The sequence below is a fragment of the Aulonocara sp. 'chitande type north' Nkhata Bay genome, linkage group LG17 (assembly GCF_057382095.1).
Source record: "Aulonocara sp. 'chitande type north' Nkhata Bay isolate Kocher_YH1m ecotype deep benthic linkage group LG17, A_spYH_male_GT1.1, whole genome shotgun sequence".
In the NCBI taxonomy this organism is placed as follows: Eukaryota; Metazoa; Chordata; class Actinopteri; order Cichliformes; family Cichlidae; genus Aulonocara; species Aulonocara sp. 'chitande type north' Nkhata Bay.
The window spans coordinates 28,466,219-28,485,735 of NC_141360.1; the positions used below are offsets into that span (position 1 = coordinate 28,466,219).

A 19,517-nucleotide genomic window follows, 5' to 3' on the forward strand; every position below is an offset into this window, starting at 1 on the left:
GCGTACCCGGTATGAGAATAACTGGCTTCACAGATACGGATCACATTTCTTACATCCTCCTCAGATGATGCTGTGACAAGCGAACTGTCCAAACTGCTTCATGAGATCAAAAAGTGCCGGGATAGGGACTACTCATTCGAGGAGCTCTGCCACACCATCTCCTCCCACTCTATGGACAGCTTCGGTAGCGGGCGGCTGTCCGATGAGGAGCGCCCAGATCGACCCAACGGCACTCTGACTCGAGCCAGCAAGGTACGCCACTAGGCTATTACAGAGGCGTGGTGCATTTTGGTTGTGGTGTTTGCCTCTCCTTTCTTGGTCTGCTCATGTAAATGCATTTTGTGGGAAGTAATGAGCCAGGCAAAAATGGAAAAAAGGGCACTGAGGTAGTTTGCAATTGAACACCTCGTTGGTAATTAAATATTCTCACACCAGAGTTTAAAGTTGTTCTGAAAAACTCCATGCCAAAAAGAAAAACTACTAATGCATTTCTACTTTTCTGTTAACTGACACTTGACTATGATGATGGTTAACTCAAAAGTAAATGTCCGGGCCTTATTCCAGTTTCTTAAATACAAGAATTTAGTGGTTTTGCAGCACTTCTTTTTCTCCTGCTGTCTTTGGAGTTTGATTTATGCCCCTAAATATCCCTTTAGTTGGCTGCTTTGTGCTGGCCTGCTTTCTGTTTTACTTGTTCTTTTTTTTTCTCCTGTTTTAGTAAACAGATAAAACAAAAGTGCAAATGTCAGTGCAAATCTGCCAAATGAAGAAAAAAAAAAAAACTAGATAGTTTATGGTTGCAATTTCAGATAAGATTGGTATGAGGTCACTGGCTCAGAAAGTCTTAATTTCAGGAGTGACCGAATTGCAATTAGTCCCTACAATAATGTCTGTGTTGCTCTAGAATAAATTAAGACTTAAAAATCGATAGAAAAATATTTTGGCTCTGAGTAAAATGTTTCTGCCACATCTATAAATGTTTGACTGCAGGCAGGCTCTCTGTTTATCTAAAAGAATTTCTCTCTGCAGGCTTATCAGCTCTTATTTAGTCCTTCAAGATGTTTTATCTTACTGCACACAGGGCCCAGCTGTGCTGCAGATCTTCATTTACTGTCAAGGCCACTTCACTGGGTATTGTTCAGCTGCTTGTTAATACAAATATCGAATCGGCCAGTCACATGGCAGCTACTCAGGCATTCAGACACGGTCAAGATGACCCGTTGAAGTTCAAATTGAGCATTAGTATGGGAAAGAAAGGTGATTTGAGTGACTTTGAAAGTGATGTGGTTGTTTGTGCCAGCTAGGCTGGTCTGAGAAAAAGGAGAAAATATCGAGCGAGCGGTAATTCTCTGGGCAAAAATGCTTTGTTGAATGCCAGAGGTCAGAGGAGAAGGGCATGTCTGCTTTGAGATGATAGGAAGGCAGCAGTGACCGAAATAACTACTTGTCAGAACCAGGATGTACAGAAGAGCATCTCAGAGTTCACAGCCTTGAACCAGATGGGCTACGGCAGCAGAAGACCACACCGGGTGCCGCTCCTGTCAGATAAGAGAACGCTAACAGGAAACTGAGGTTACCGTTCACACATGCTTACCCAAAAACAGGAAGAGAAGATTGGAAAATGGTGCCTGGTTTGATGGGTGTCGATTTCTGCTGCAACATTCTGTTGATGGGATCAGAATTAGCTGTAAACAGCATGAAAGCATGGCTTGCATCTTGGCATATCTCAGTCTGAGACTTGAGATTCATGTGAACGAGAAGTGTTTCCAGCAGCTCACTGAATCTGCGTCATGAAGCCTTCAGGAAGTTTTAAAGGAAGTTTTAAAGTCAAAGCGGGATCAGCCTTGTATTAACAAGGTGCACCTAATAAAATGGGCACTTTGTGTACTTCTGGCTTACAAAAAAGACTGCACTTTGACTATTTTGACTACAGAGGGCAGTATCAGACTGATGCTGCTGAGTTGGCTCGTCCTGTTGAGTTGTCACTTCTTGTTACAGAAACAAAACAGGTCCAGGGTTTATTTACAATTGTAATTATTCTTTGTGCTCAAAGATCCGTTCACAGCCTGCAGATATTTTTCATGACCTTCTTCTAAATTGGTGCCTATTTATGCTGAAATATTGTTCACGCCTTCCCCGTATCTGTCCACACTCTCCTAACACAACACACATACACACACACACTCTTACGCAGGAGAAAACTGATTAGACATTAATGGCTTGAAGTTCAGCTCAGGAGGAAGTGGATGACCTTTATCAGTGTTAGCTGACCAGAGAATCACACCTGCAGTTTATTTCTAACAGCCAGCACAGCGTGACGAAGAGGCTCTGAGGCTCAATTCCATCAGCCAGAAAGACAGAAACACAGGTCATCTATCACACCTGAACCTTTAGACCACACACAGACACACGTGCGCGCACGCTCAGGCGTGCACACTCACAGGGTTGTCCAAAGAAATGCGATCGAATGTGCCTGCGCTTCTCACTTATTACTGCTTGTCTGTTTCTATTTTTCTTTCTATTTCTCTCTATCTCTCTCCCCTACAGTAACACATGCACAGACACTCCAGCAAAAAATATTGTGACGCTGATCAATAGTCCAATTTTTTTTTTTTCATTTCTTTAATAAGTTCACTTTCAGCGTAATTCAAGTAGCTTTTATGGACAGTGCAGCAGGTGCACAGACCTCATGCTGAGGTTCTCTCACACATGCATGCACATTAAACACGTACACCACGTCTTACTCAGGCTGTAATTACCTGAATCCATCTTGTGCCCCTCTCTATAAGTACCAATTTGTATTCTATTACTGACACTCCTAGCTTGTGTATGTCTGTGTGTGTTTATATGTGCCCGCAGGCTACTGTCTAAACTGAGGCCGGGCCTATTTAGTATGCGATTCAATGTCTCTATAGTACAGAAATGAACAATGCAAATATGCGCAATAACTCACACATAGATTGCATACACTCACGAAGAATGCTGGCACAGTGTGAATTCAGAAAGTCAGAGTGGAAATGTGTGTGAGTTGTGTTCAAATGAGCACTAGCATGTGCATTCTGTGTGGTTAAACCAGCATGTGTTTGTTATAATCTGATGCCACTGGTCTGCTGGCACTGGTTGTATTCTTTGCTTACATTTATTACACAAGAATTTATTATTCAATTATAATTCAAAACTAAATAATTTAGTCCACATGCTTATCTAAGTATTTCAAATCAAAGCTGAGATTGTGTATTTTTTCCAGCCAGAATTCCAGAACTTGTGTATCCCAATAACCGTGATGGAAAAGCACAGACTGTACATAAAAGGTGGATGTCATCGTGGAGCTTTAAGTAGAGTGTTCTGGCCATTTTCATCTTGGTGTTTGGAAACCAGATGTGACAAATGAGGCTTGGATGCTTTGTCGTCTGTTTTACTCTAAATTGGACCAAAATTGACATCATGTTAAGTGAATTAAAGCTAAGGTAGTGACTGAGGCCATAAACCCAACAGAAAAGTGTTTAATGAGGTCATAAGTCAAGTGAGGAAAACTTTCTTGTGGACTTGCACTCTGACTTCTTTCTACAGCTCGCCCCCTGCTGGCCACTTTTCTTTTCCCTACTTGGACTCTTTCTGTGTTTTGCGTGCAGATGATGCATAGAGCAGAGAATCAGATCCTCACATCTAAGAGGCCGGAACCTGTAAATACCCTTTACAAGTACTGTCTGGACTAAAAATCAAATGTGTTCCTTAATTTCTAATATTTGGTGCCAATCTGTAGCCATGCTAACAACCCTGCAGGACTATAATGATATACAGCTTTGCTTTAAGCTATATGTTGAGGGACACTGATTAGCAGGTTATAAAATTTACTGTCTCCCGATACTAACATTCTATCACTAAGCACAGAATCAAGTAAGGATATATTGTAATAAATCATATTATTGGGCATATTGATCAGATTTTTCATACTGGTTTGAAATGTAATTTTTGCCACGATATTGTTCTCTGCACCAAAAATGTCACCTTGCTGTAGATGTCAGTTAGATTTAGGAGTTGATCCTTGTTTATTCATCGCTAACCATGATTGTCTATAATGACCAGTTAATTAAGACTTCTCCATGCTAGTTGGAAATCTGTACAATACTTGCAGCCCTGAGTAAAAACTCTGAACATGAGACATAAAATATAAAAAATTCACTCCAGACTTGATTAGTTTGATTGTTTTTTTGTTTTTTTTTGTAAAAAAAGAAACCCATTTTAAATATAATTATAATATGAAAATGTACTCCTTTTTTGTGGAAATGGCATTTTGTGGCCACACCTGCAGTTCCTGTCTTCCCATCAGGGGACATATCACACTTTTCAGTGTTAGTGGTCCAAACAATTAGGAAAGAAATCTAGTGCAGCGTAACCCATTCAGTCATTGTAAAGATATTTGAGCCTGGATCTGTCGAGCCACTTAAAATCTGTGTAAAAACTGTGTTTTTCATCCATGCAAAGACTCTCTTCAACAGATATTTTTTATGCATGGTTAGTTTTCACTAACCAGTTGGCTGCACTATCAGAGCCATGTGCATGTAGTGCAGGGAAATGTCTAAGGGTTTATTGGGTTTCATATTGATCTGTAAAATTTAAACTCGTGTAACTTAAACTCATTACACTGGAGTCAGTTTAAATCCAAGTATAAATCATTTTGTGTTTCCTCCATCAAATGAACTAAACTCATTTGTGTTAAGAAGCTTTCAGACAGACATAAAAGACACATTTTCATGTAGTTAAGCAGGTGATTTTCCCTAAGTCATAATCTATCCCTTTAAAGCTTTCCCATTGACAACTAATGTAATATTGATTAGCTATGCAGCTTTCAGTATGAATAATTAACTGTGTCCTCTCTATTGAACACTGGCTGGCATCACATTCATACTGTAATGAAAGGTTATGTATTGTTTATGCATACAGTGCAGTATGTATATGTGAATACTGCAGTCCTTTTTAGATCAATCAATATTCAAGTGTTGCAAAGGGCCCTCTGCAATCTGGAGCGATTGGTGACCTTTCGCTTTCTGCCTCATTTTCTGCCTCCGTCTCCATTCTCGCTGCCGTTCTTTGGCTCTTTCCATCTGTCTCTCCTTCCTTCTGTAACTTCATTTGGGTGCACAGTTTTCATTCTTTGCTTCTTTAGCATGCCCTCTGCATTCCTGCCGCTCTTAATCCTTTTCTTTTTTTGTTCTTTTTGCCCTCTCGCTTGTCATCTTTTAGACCTCTGTTCTAAAGATAATCACCGCATGATGAACATGAGACCTCCCTCAGTCTGTGCACCCTCATCACTCCTGGTAAAAGCTATATGCAGTTTTAGAGACGGCCGATATGTGTTTTTGTCTTTGTAATCTGCTGTGGTCTACGCCCTCGGCTGCGTTGTTTGGTTCACAGAGATATCAGGTGGGCTTTATCTGCCCTCTGACGCTTCATACTGCAGAGCCCATCCGCACACCTGTCCCCTGAGAGCCAAAGAGCCCCCAGGAAAGGGCACTGCGTGTGAGCCTCAGATGTTCTGCTATTAATGGGCTTTTCTCACTAACACATACTAGCCCAAAGCAGTGCTGTGCAGGTATTTCAAGTAGTTATATGAGAAGGGTTGCAGGTTTTTGCTGTGATCCCCATGAAGAGCTTCACAAAGAGATACTGAGGTTGATAAAGATGGTGCCTTTGAGGGGAAATAAGCTGGCTTTTACTGTAATTATCAAAATCTCCAGTAATGGAAGAAAGTCAGGGAAAGAAATTCTAGATAAGAATGTATTTGATTGTTTGATTTTATCCCATAAGAGTGTTTTTGGTGAATCTGCTGCACATTTAGCCATAAGCATCATAAGTTAAATAATTTTAGCAAACTGCCACTTACTTGCACCCACAGCTGTCACAGAGCGACGTTAGCATTGTGCTCTGAAGCCAAAAAGATGAATTTAATAACTCTGTGTGTAGAGCTAAAGAGAATGGCAGAGGTGGGTGACCAGTCTCTGCGGTCCTACTTGCTTCTTTTTTCTTTCCAGAAGGCAAATCAACAGTGAGCTGCTTCTGACCAATAAGTGGCACCTGGAAAGGCTTCATAATAGCCTCCAACTCCCACCCCTCTCTCAACCAGCAGAGCCTTCAGGAGCTCTGCTGTTCTTTTAATTCAGTCTTAATGTAAAAGCTTGTTTATTCCAATTTGTTTCTGTCTGTGCCAGGGTTACACGAGCCACTGTTACTGTAAATATATTGGTCATAGCAGCTTTGAAAATAACTGCTGTCACCCTCTGTCCTCCTAAATCTATGCTGATGTATACAAATGGCTTTTGTACGGTACCATCAGTCTTTTCTTTGTCCGGTTGACAATTAATCTTCTTGGGACACATACACCCTCTAATCTTTGAGCTGATTATTACTGGTTACTTGTTATAATGACAATCGTATACTTGTGTTCTGAATTTTGTGCTCACAGCGGCCGACGCCACCTCTCCCTCCGGCCATGGAAGAAGATGAGGCAGAAAAGAGCTGCGGTCCCACTGGCTTCTGGGAAGCACTGACTCCATGCAATGGCTGTCGTAACCTGGGCTTCTCCAGCCTGTCGCAGGTACACACACACACACACACACACACACACACACACACACACACACACACACACACACACACACACACACACACACACTTATATGCAGTGAATTAACTAACTCTAACTGCATGATGATGATGTTTTGACTCCTAATTTGCATTATAATGTAGTGTCGGTGTGCACAGAGTCAAAGAATGATATCATCATCACAATTCTTATTTAACATACATGATGTAGAGTAAAGCAACACACAAACACACAAATTACAGGCTAGTGATATTGCCATTGTTCTGAGCGAATACTTTCACTGGTTACCTTGGGAACGCAGTGAATGAGCCGTCACTAGAGAGACCGGCTCTCCTGGCAGTTCTAAATACTCTGCTCAGTTTCTGCCTCTTTCTTCATCTCCTTATCATACATTTCTGAAGATCCTCCCTATCTCTCCAGTTTTTTTTTTTTTTTTTAAGCCTTTTACCTTTACGAGTAGTTCATGAACTCTGAATAACTCTCAGCTGAAATATCTGATACAGTGAAGCGACATGAAAGGCTAATGATCCCTGTGGGGAAAAATGGGCATATTACAACAACAAAGAAAGGCTGTGTAGGACAGAAGCTTGATTTTTAGGGTTTTACTGAACAAGCAGGCTTGATCCAAACTCACACTACTTCTCAGTATTCCCGCTCCATCTTTACTTCTTCCTTCCGGCTCCCTCAGCCCCACACGCTGTGTATTAAGTGTGTTTAAATGAGTGCTTAGCAGGGAGATGCATGCTGGCACAAACAGCGGGACATCTGACATTTACAACACAACAGACCCTCTGTCTGGTATACTGGCAGCCTGCCGGCCTGACTGGCACACCGCCTGGAGATGTTCGCACCTGGGCGAGTGTGTGCGTTTGTACTAATGCGCTGTGCATGATAGCTTAAACCTTTGAATGCGAGCATGTGGGTATACACAGCGTATTCGGTATCATCAGCTTTTTGTGTGTGACATCATCTCGAGCTTGCGTGGGAGGATTTGTGTGTGCGTGCGTGCGTGCTCGCGCTGGTTTTATTGAAGAAGTAGAAGTGGAAGGAACAGAGTGTCAGAGGGAGAGAAGGACCGAGTCGTTGCTGAATAATTAACTTATCACTGCAGTGATTTTCCCACTGCCATTGTGGATAAACAGAGTTAACATAAACACACACAAAAAAAGCATTTGCATCCCCTTAGAGGATTAATAGGGTCTAAAAAAAAATAGCTGTGCTGCAGTCGCCACCATTGTTTACATCTCAATCTTTTGTTTTTATCAATCCACGTGACATCTGCTAACATGCGCGCTCACCAGTCCCCCCTGGTCATCTTTCTCCCTCGTTAGATGTCCGCAGTAGTGTTTTAACCTCTGTCTCTTGTCTGAGTGTTTAGTTTCCTGGTTGTCAGCTGTCACTTAAAGCTGTCAATCAAAGTGCTAGATTTTTGTAATGAGTCATACAGAAAGTCTAACCTTAAAATAAACCGCTTAAAGCACCATGTTAAAGTGAAATACGGTGTAATTTAAAGTTTTCTTTAACCCCCCCCCCTCAATATACTTTAATGCCATTAAAATTATTCAAATTCTTCATTGGAAAATTCATATTTCTTTGGTTTACTTACTGTATGTCAGCAGAAATGATGTTGTCAAATTCAATTGATTACAAAATATCCTCCAGACTAAGAACCCTGCCCTCCTAATATATACAGGCAGTGTTCATATAAACATGTAAATCAGATATTTGGTAAATAAAAATTGATTCATGTGCTGTGTATTGTTTAATTTGAGGAAAATGAGTATATTAATCAGATAGATGTGTTTGATTAATTGAAATCTGGTCAGGAACCTCCCACAGCCCTATCAAGCTAGTCATTTAAAAACTTTCGAGCGGGGATATAAAACTCATTTTGCATTGCGGGCCACATACAGCCCACTTTCATCTTATGTGGGCTAGACTGGTGAAACTGGTGAATCTATTAAATCTTACTATATAATATTGATATATAAATATATAAATGTAATAATAGAAGATGAAGAAGCACAATTTCAACATCATGTTTCAGTTTTTCTAACATGCTGCTGTAGTAAATGAAAGAAATCTATAAGCATGACTCTTTGGGTTTAAATTGCAAGAGGTAAACTGACTGAAATCTAAAATGAAATTGTGTTAATGGCCAGTGGGGGAGGTCTTGATCAGTAGAAAAAAAACTGTAAACCTTGTGAAAATACAGTTACAAATCCAAGAGCAATGTCTTCCTTTATATTTTCTAAAACCTTCCATAGGACCAGATTGGAATCTTTGCCAGGCTGATTCTGGTCCCTAGGCCTTATGTTTGGCACCCGATTCAGAGTATTTTTTTTGGGGGGGGGGTTGCAGAAAAGAAATGCATGAATCTATCTAAACTGGAAAAGCATCACTGACATATAAACAGTGTTTACAGTCATGTGCCAAATCACATGTACATTTTTATCTCTGAGAAATGTGTAAGGCAACATTTACATTTTGAATTTCTGGCAAGAGTGCTCCTTTCAGCTCTTTACTGCCTGTGGCCATCTCCCTGTACAACGCATCCACTTAACACACTGTTTGCTGCTACAACTACACATGTTTCTTTTCCAACTATTTATTTATGAGTGACTTATGTATGTATGTATGTATATATATGTATATATTGTACTATTCTTAGTTAGTGTATTGTCTGTCTTGTCTTAATGTTGGTTTAAAATGGAGCACTGTAACAAAAAATAATTTCCCCCAGGGATCAATAAAGTATTCTGATTCTGATTCTGATTTACAGTAGCTGCTATATGCTTCCTTTTTCACCAGCTAGTTACTGACTTTGTTGGTGCCAGGGTTGCTATGGTTGCGAGGTCTGCGGTTTTCTGAGTAATTGGCCCACATTTGAAGCATTTCTGCAGGTTGAACTTTTCTTGTCCATGAGTTCGTGTTGTGTATGAAAATTGCCAATATATCCTAAAAATCATAAAAGCCAAACTCCAGCATGCAGGCTTAGATAGAAAACAAACTATTTTGTGATACTCTCCAACACCGGGTGCCTGCCTTTTGGGTGTTATATTGTATTGTTTATTATAGGTTAGTTTGATTGGCCATGAGGCTGGTTTTATCAAACAGACCTGGCAGCTCTGTTTGGTGCTGAGCGGAGAGCTCACAGGAGAGTTTTTGTTGAACACAGCTGCCTGCTGCATCCAAAAGGCTGGAAAACCAAAACAATGACCTGAAAGGTCAGTACAGCCGAGGGGAAAAGCAGTGTTGGCTGATAATTTTCTGTGAAACAGGATGGCTAGCCATTGCAAATGTAAATTACTGCAATGAAGGGTTTATGGAAGTGTTTTAAAATATTATGTGGCTGAAAAACAACACTGTTAAATTCATAGCTATACCTTAGTTACGCCTGAGGGTGAAACACCTGAGAGTTGGTGGTTTAGCAGGGGATACTTCTTTGTCCTCTGCCACCGGGTGGTATCAGGGTGAGCAAGGATGTGCCCAGGGTGGATATTGTCTCTGGACTCTGATCAGACACCTCACCACTCCAAAAACCACGGATGCTTGGTAGAAAGGTGCCGGGGAGTGTTCAGGTATTGGTGTGTAGATATATACTAGTTGTAGGAGTCAAAGAGAATTTGGCATGAGAAATACAGATTTTTTTACAACATGTGTTCAAGCTTAACTATCAGAAACCCTTCTCATCATTAATGGGAACTTGTGTAATTTTCCAGTGCCTGGAAATGTACCTCTATCCTGTTTGTCTCAATTTCTAACCAGGACGAAGACCAAAAAAACGAATAAAGTCTGGTCTGAAAAAAATGTTATTAACTCTTTACCTTTTACCGTTTCATTCTACAGGGTGGGCCATTTATATGGATACACCGTAATAACATGGGAATGGTTGGTGATATTAAAGTCCTGTTTGTGGCACATTAGTATATGTGAGGAGGCAAACTCCTCAAGATGGGTGGTGACCATGGTGGCCATTTAGAAGTCGGCCATCTTGGATACAACTTTTGTTTTTTCAATAGGAAGAGGGCCATGTGACACATCAAACTTATTGGTAATGTCACAAGAAAAACAATGGTGTGCTTGGTTTCAACGTAACTTTATTAAATTGAAGCAGAGCAAAGTTACAGAGGTTTAATTAGAGACACAGCTAAGCATTTTGCAATTTCGCATAATTTTAAAAAGTTTACATTTCTTCAGCAGCAGAAATTTCTTGTTGTAAGTTAGTTAAATTAAAAAAATAAAAAACAAACCGCGGCCGACAGCGCTGTACACAGTGGTAGACTGGTGCGTAATAAGAAAGTGGATAATGCAGAAAACAGAGATTTTTAGATGTGACACTCTTCTTGAAGTACACTGAGAGAGAGGGAGAGCTGTGCATGACGTGTCATTTTATCATGGTGGAAGCAAAACAGCAAAAGTAAGAAGGAATTCATGACGATGTTTACGTGAAGCGAAAGGTGAAGCTTAGTTTGGATCTTCTTTTGCTGATGGTTCAGTCAGTTTTGGTTGGAGGATGATGAAACCTGCAGCGTCAGAATCTAGTGCAAAAAAAAAAAAAAGACGTAAACATAGAAAGCTGACATCTCACCAATTCTGATGCGTCGGCGGGTCCGCGCTCTATGTTTACGAATTTGTGCAGAATCCATGTACCTGCTCTCATTTACAGTTTTAGTTGTTTGGTGGTTGTTGAAATTTTGTGAGGTTTAACCTAACCAATTTTAATCGGTAAACCCACCCCTACTTCTCATAACACATCCAGTCCCAGCAGCTGCCAGTCCATTGTGTTGGATGAAGGTTCATGAGTAGTGGAATAAGAAAAGCTGCCCTGTAGCATTACGGAGATGGATGTCTAATGTCAAAACTTGCTTGAAGTATTTCAACAGGCCCACAATTCACAGCTTCCAAAATAGCCATCTGACGTGAAGTCATACCCTGAAACAAAAACAGCAAAGTAAATATGTACCTTTATTAAATGGCAGCTGCGGACGTTTTATTTATTTTTCTATGTTTGTGCAAGACTGCACGTCTTAAGCAAGCACGAAATAAAGTTTGCCTATGTTTTAATATTTGTGTGTCTATACATATTTGTGTGTCTGTACCTTGTACCTTTGTGGCCCGAGGTAATGAATTTAACATATCCTTGCTGCCTGTCACATGCGTGTTTTTTGTGCACACATGACTGCACTCACTCCCTCATTACGAAGTTTCCCCTGTTGAGAATTGTCGTTACTAGCTACAGGTTTCCACTGACCATCTCCATGTGAACGCAGCTTGACGCCAAAGCATGTGCGGGGCTTTCCTTTGCAGCGTCACCTTTTTTAAAATTAAGTTACAGAACTCATTTGCGACAACCTTGAAAGCAAAAGAAAAGGGAGACAGGTAATGATGAAATGCAGGAAAGACAAGAGATGCTGTAGAGAGAGGTCTGGAGTGTTGCCAAGCAACACAGACTTTCTTGAGATGTCAGGCGTGGGATGTCCACCATTAACAAATCTCAGTCACCAACAGCATAGGTGCGTCAGACTGCTGCACACACACTTGCACATGTCAGCGTTTCCTGACTTTCTACCAGGTTATTTCCTCTCATTTCACCATCTTTACTTCCTTCCTGTTTTTCTTCCTCCGTCTGACTTTCTTCCTCCACACTTAGTCAGACTTGCTTCTTACATTTCTCTTTCTCAAGCTCTAATTTTCTTTCTTAGGAAACAGGGCTTTACTCACAGCTGACGCAGTTTTAAGATGTGTGTTGTAAGGTGTCTTTGTGTGAGAAATGAAAGAATCTTAGCCAGCAAATATCCAGATAAGTGATATCCAGGCTCAGTTTCCAGTACAGTCCACCTTTACAGATATGTTTTAAACAGTTGTATGAGAACAGATGTTTTCATGATTTGCATGTTAGATACACAAACAGCATTTAGTCAAAGCCTGCTCAGACATGATCGGTCAAAACTCGTGAGACTAAGTGCAGGATAAGCTTCTGGTCTGGTTGACTCCAGATTGTGTGCATTCATATGTAGATATCAGTTTGTAGAGGTTAGTGTTGTGCTGTCACAGATCAGACAGCCATGAGAGCCTTTGAGGGTGCTAAGGAACATCAAAGGCAAGTGTTTATGAGGGGGCAGAAATTATGTGCAGAGCTTTAAAAGCATCTAAATGAGGGAGTAGAATTTGTGTGAGTGGGTGAGTTTTCATCTTATGTTTAAAGTTTAAGATCATTGACCTTTTTCAGATTGTTTAATGTTTTGTAATATTTAATTATTTAAAATAAGCAAGGTTGAAGTTGCTCCATGGAAACTGTATCTTTATCTTACGTGCAGAATTAGACATGCTTCGTTTAAATAAATAAATAAATCACACACAGCAGCTGGCCTTTTGAAGTTTTTCCTGGAAGCAAAGTGGCGGTATCATAATGTCATGCAAACAAACTGGTGATAAGATTCGATGAGTACAAAGAAGACTAAAGGTACTGAAAAGTACTCACTCACCAATCCAAGTGATTTATTTCAGGTGTTCCAGTCACTTCCATCACCGTGGGTGTATAAAATCAACCATTTGTGAAAGAATGGGTCGCTCTCAGGAGCTCATTTACTTCCTTCGTGGTTCCGTGATAGGATGCCACCTGTGCAACAAGTCCAGTCATGAAAAATTTATTATTAAATATTCCACAGTCCACCGTTAGTGGTGTTATAGCAGAAGTGATAGGAAGTGGCAGTAACTCAACCTCAAATTTCTCGCCCACTGCCAACCATTTGGGGGAGAAACATTTTTCCGCTCGTAACCATTGGTTATATTCCATCCAACAGGGCGGATGACTCAAAGAATGTGCGCGTGATGAGGAAACCCAGGTGCTTGGTCATTTTGGAGGCCTACTTAGGTAAATTGCATCTCTCTGGTCTTATTCCCATTCAGACAAAGATGACTCCACCCACACCATTATGCTCCTCCTCTTGCTCATCACTAATACTACAGAAATTCAGAGTACAGAGTTTTTTTCTTGGTGGCATTACCTGGAGTCTTTTAATAAGGACTTCGGGCAGCACGAGTTGATGTGACTACAAAGTCAAAACAGGAGAATCTTTCCTAAGTGTTCAGTAACCAGTCGCAGCAGATGGCCACCCCTCCCTGATCCTGGTTCTGCATGAGGTTTCTTCCTGTTAAAACTGTGTTTTTTCTTCCCACTGTCGCTGGATTGCTTGCCATAGGGGGCCATATGATTGTTGGGGTTTTTTGTTGTTGCTTTCTTTGTATTATTTTAGGGTCTTGACCTTACAATATCAAGCAACTGTTGTTGGGAGTTGGTGCTATATAAATAAAATTGAATTGAACTGAATGGAAAAATTAATTAATCTTGCATTATACCATTGTAATAAATCAAACTGTTAATATGTAGCCATTCTGTATATGCTAGTAGTATAATTCTCTTCCACTCACATAAACCTTGTAGTCATAACTGCTCGGGAAAGGAAACATCAATTTCCTGAAAGAAAATGAGCGTGCCAGTTATGAGATAAAAATACATAACTGAAAATAGTCAGCAGCTATTTGGATGATGTGTTTAATTATTTTAGTAGGATTTCTTTTTTCAGCTCCAGCTTTTCAGATTTGACGTTTGATGTCTAATAGAACCTTTGGAGAAAATTAAATTATCTCATTTTGGACTTGTAAAATTAAATTAAAAGTCAGTAATAGATCCAGGAAAATGTGGTGGCTATTTTCTTGATATTTACTATAGACAAAATTAATTTATCAAGAAAATAATTAGCAGACTAAACGATCAAGCAAATAATTACTTCTTGCAGTCCGTATCTGAGACGTCTAAAACTCTGCAGTGCCTGCAAATGTGTGCGCGTGTGTGTGAGGATTGTATGAATTGAGACAAAGATGTGAACAAAAGTGTTATAAATTTTTGCTCGGAGTGAATAGCGGATGATGCTGTTTGCTCTGTGGATTTTAATCCTGTTTTTCCAGTTAATTATCATTCATTTAATTGGCTGAAAACAGAAATTCTGTCATTCAAAACATTGAATTAGACTAATTGATTATTATTATGTTCTCTTTTAATTTGATTTGATTTTGCTTTCATTTCCCGCTCTCGCTCCCGTCTCTCGATGGGACGTGACGCAGCTCTGTGCTTACACTTGGTGCCTGTTAATGGCGTTATGCCCCTCTAGACTGCAGCTATAGGCTGTCAAAATAACTCAAAAGACACATATAGGTGCTGTCATATTTCACCTGAAATAGACTGGCACAAACCTATAATGCCCTTGACTCCATGAAGATGTACTGTGGATGCGTGCGCTTGTTTGTGTGTAGTTTTACATCCCGTCGGAGTATCACATATCTCACTATTCTTGAGGTAAACAGGAAAAGGCAGAGAAAGCTGCCGAGAGGGGAATAGAAGCTCAAAGAAAAGCCACCAGCAGGAATTTATTTATTTATTTTTTTACTGCAGTGTTGGTTTTATAATACGGTGCAGCACAGCAACCCTTCCTGTAGTGTTGATGCCCTTGAGCAAGGCATTGAAAACACAGTACGCTTATGCAGAGACTGTTAAATGTGTGCAAATTATGTTGTGTTCCAGTTCAAATGAGCTCGCGTTAAAGAGATTAAGGGACAATCCTACACACAGGTGACAGAGCGAGATAAGGGTAAATTTGCTTTCTGTGTTCTTGTTTACAAAGGAATTAAAGATGTGGTTAGAAGGCTTTACAGGCAAATAAGATGACTGATCGTACAGAGTTCATATTTAAACAAACATCATTTGTATCCGTGTATTTGTGTAACATATTGATGGAAATTATTTTCATACAAAACACTGTTGTGGCCCCACATGACGCGAGGGCTAATGATGTTGGCAGGAAACGTCTGTCTCTGTTATTTTGCCTCTGGCAGCACAGTTATGCAAAAAAAACCTATGATGATAGGTATTTGTCATTTTGAGCGATTTACACTCTGCTAAAAAAAGGGGAATGAACTTTGTCGAGAGATGTGAGGCAGTTGCAGATGATGCTTCATCATGTTTAGCTTGGTCTAATCTCGGGAGATTATGAGTTTCTGGAAAAGAACCGCTCTCTGTTAAAGGAATTTCTTGATTTTTACATAAATATATTTATGAGGTTGCAGTTGCTTAGTGTACCATCATACCAAACCCAGCATGCTGATTTTAAATGGATATAGTGTTTGCTAATTCAGTCTGAATACAAAGATTTAGTGTTTGACAGCTATATCCTCACCAATATAGCTGCCAAGTAGTGAAGCCAGTGCCAAGGAGCCACTGGCTCCACTACTTTGTGCCCCTGTCTCACATCATTTTAGGTCTGCACTGAAAATCATTCTTGTGCACTAAAATAAATTAAGTGTAATAAAGCAAACATCAAGCTGATAGGCAGTATAAAAGATGGACATAGGTACTGTGATGACACCCTGGTGAATAAAATCCTGTTTTGTATGCTGGAAGTGACTGTGAACTGACTGTGAAACCACACATTTATTAACTGACATTTTGTCAGTCCAACTTCATTAGACAATGAACGTATCCTTGGATTATCCTCCCCTCAGGAAATCTACAAAATAGACTTTGGCTACGTCCACACGTACACGGGTATTTTTGCAAACGGAGATTTTCCGTTTTTGTTTTTAAAAAAAATCCTGTCCACACGTAAACGCAAAAACGAAGGAAAACACTGCTAGGAACATGCCAAAGCAACAGGTGGTGATATATTCCTAACCGTGTAGAAATGTTGGCCAATCAGAAATCTAGAAGCCTCGGTGGGAAAGACTAAACAAAGATAGATCTGCACATAGAAACAGAACTGAGTCCTGTGTGGAGGGACAGTAACTGTGTGTGTATATGTAAGCATTTAAACACTGCAGAGAGTAACAGTATTTGGTGTAAGTCCGCCATTGTAGAAATTCATTTCACTGAAACAATAATGTGGCGCACAGTGTGACGTCAAAAAATGCGCACACCTTTGACGCTGTGTTTTCTCCATTTTCCTTGTCCACATGTAAATGCAAAAACGGAGTTTTCGAAAATATCCACCCTGGAAGGCGTTTTTAAAAATCTCAGTTTTCAGTGACCGAAAATGCCGTTTACGTGTGGACGAAAGGCGCAAACACATAGAAAAATCTGCGTTTTCAAAAATACCCAGGTACGTGTGGACGTAGCCTTCAGTATGACTCGAAATGAGTGACTGAGCTCATAAACTGATCAGGAAAAGTGTTCACAGAGGTCAAGTCCAATGGCCCTTCTTTTGGGAGGGATGTTTTTTTTCGTGGCTCTTCATAAGGCTGGTTAGTGGTCTCCAACCACTGCGGTAACCTCAGTCATGGTGGCCTGTGCTTGAAGAAAACAGTTTTCACTCAGCCATAAAAACATATTACACACAAACATAACAATCAAAAAGCAAACACTGCAAGAATGATAACAATACTGCTAGCATGACAACTTCAACATTAACATTCCCATGAGTCCCTGCAAAAACCAGGCATAGTCTGCATGGTTGCCTCACTTGGGGCTGACATATGCATTGCCTTTAATTCTGTTTTTTCAGCTGTTTTAAATGTTTGTAATATTGGCCAGTGATTAACAAACACAAGATCAGACTTTTAAATCAACTACTATATTAACCTCCTAGGACCTAGAGTGCACATATGTGGACATCACATTTTGGGTTGTCTAGACCAAAATACTAAATTTTGCTCCACAAGGGCCTGATTTCCACTTACAAGGACATTATACTGCCACTGTTCTATCGAAATGTAAAAATGTGGATCTCATTTTTCTCAGAAACAAAAATCAGGAAAACCCCCCCACATAATTCTTTGTTTTTACATTCATGAGGTCTCAAACAGCCCAAATAGCAAAGACAAATTGAAAATGCATGCCATAAAAGAGTTCAGGTCTTAAGCGGTTAAAGATTTGTTTTGTTTTTTTTAATCTGTTCATATTTAAACAGCTTTGAAAACAATGGGATATCAGCTTTCAGTTTTTGCTTCTGGTTTATCAGTAAGGTTGTGTAAATGCAGCCATGGGAAATAAAATAATAACTGGGAAGTTAATTTCAGCTCCAAACTAAATGTGCTTCCTGCTGCAAACTTTTTTTCTCCCACCGTTACGCAACGCACACTCACCTTAGCAGCCTTTTGTTGCTTCAGAACTTCCTCCAAAGTTGAAGGACCTGCAGTTAAATGCAGTAAAAGTTTGGTCACACAGCAGTGGCTCTCTGTCTGCAGTCTCTTGCTCCAGCTGGTTGCCGTGTCTGTGGGATTAAGCGTGGAGCCGAGGGAAGCCGCAGTTAGAGCTTTGCTCAATACAGTAGAATACATGGGGAATGTGAAGGGTGTAATTTTCTGTGGAGTGAGTGTCGGTGTCCCATGGGTGGCTCAGCTAGCTGATTTTTGAGGGATTAGCCAGCCATGGAGGGAAATCCAATTCTGCAAGGCAATCCTTGCTCGCTGATCGGACCAACCTGCACCTCTGACTTTTTCTTTCCTTTTCTTCTATTTTCCAGTTTCAGATTTACTTCACTCTGTCCTTTAATTCTCAATCAAATACTCCCTATATCTTACCTATTTTTGTGATTACCCGAGATCAAACAGTAATCCGGTCGTTAAGTGATGACGTGATGAATCCTACTTCCGGGCCTAAAGTAGTCTGCGTTTAATATGGCTTTTGTGTTGTTAACATGTTTAATGTTTTGTATTTTCTTCTATTTAATCTCAAAAAGCTCCTAAAACAGTCAGTGATCACTGTTGACCTCCCTCGGCTTTTATTACCGCTAATCATTTATTTAAGCTCAGTTTTTAAAACCTTAGGATGTAACTACAGCCCAGCCCATGCACCAGTATATGAATGACTAACCTCGTATTGTGGATGGATTATCTCAGTTGTTCTCCTGGCTGAAGTTTGGTCCTTTTACAGCATCCAGCTTCCAGCAAAGTTAGCTTGTTTATATTATGCTAACATACCTGTGTCGCTAGCGGTCACGTAGCACATCATTATATACCAGCTAGCCCAACTTCAGTAACCCTACAAACGTCACTGCTGTTTAGTTTTCTGTTGTCATTTATGTTGGAAATGATAACAGAGCTGTACTTTTTAATTTGTTTCCAAAACCCCGCAGTCAGGACATGCTATATTGTATTTAGATAGAAGCTAGCGAGCTAACTTCCTGCTAACTTCTAACTCCGTTAAATGTCATAAATTCCGTTTTCATGGATGCCTGGATGTTAAACTCAATTGTTACACCTGGTAGAGCAGAACGCTGATAATTTTATTAAAGATGAAAGACTTTAGAGAATTTTTCAACTCTCAGTAATGCCATAGTGATCGTTTGATATATGGACCTGCAGCGGAGTTTAGGTCCAGACATGGCTAGTGACGCCAGACTTAACGACCGGATAGAAATTTTAGAGATGTACTTAATTGCTTTCTTGTAGAATTGTATGGGAAACAAATCCCCCAAATCATAACCCACAACAGAACACATAGATGGAGATGAAGTTTTGACAGAATGGATACAATTGTGCCTGTGCAATGATTAAAAAAAAATTAAAATACAGCTTTTTTTACAGCATTCTGCAGGTTGCCAGATGGGATTTTGGTCAATGTTTGATTATCAAGAAAGAAGAACATACCCATTCAGTTTTGAACTGCCTTAATTTTTCTTCACGTTCTGTCTCTTTTCTTTATTGGTATCCTCTACTGACCGCACCCCTCAGGCCCTCAGAGTGTCCTTTGTCCTTTCTTGTGTTCACCCCTCCTCTTTCTTTCTAATCAAATGGTCTCCATGAGGAAATGCCAGCAAATTATAGCGTCTATTCATATCTGATGGCCTGTGAACTCTGTGTACAGTGTGGGGTGGTGGATTGGCTGTTGGGTGGTACAGCGCTGGGTTTAACTGAAAAA

The 19,517-nt window shown here is 40.1% G+C and overlaps 1 protein-coding gene across 4 annotated transcripts in view; it reads left to right on the top strand.

Moving 5' to 3' along the window:
• anks1b (ankyrin repeat and sterile alpha motif domain containing 1B) overlaps window positions 1-19,517 on the top strand; it is a 275,289-nt gene that overhangs the window by 124,044 nt on the left and 131,728 nt on the right. For all 4 annotated transcript variants that reach the window (XM_086269113.1, XM_086269110.1, XM_086269111.1 and 1 more), the window contains 2 exons: window positions 65-252; window positions 6,464-6,595. In XM_086269113.1, the coding sequence (XP_086125239.1) occupies window positions 65-252; window positions 6,464-6,595 (320 nt within the window). The remainder of the gene's footprint in view (window positions 1-64; window positions 253-6,463; window positions 6,596-19,517) is intronic.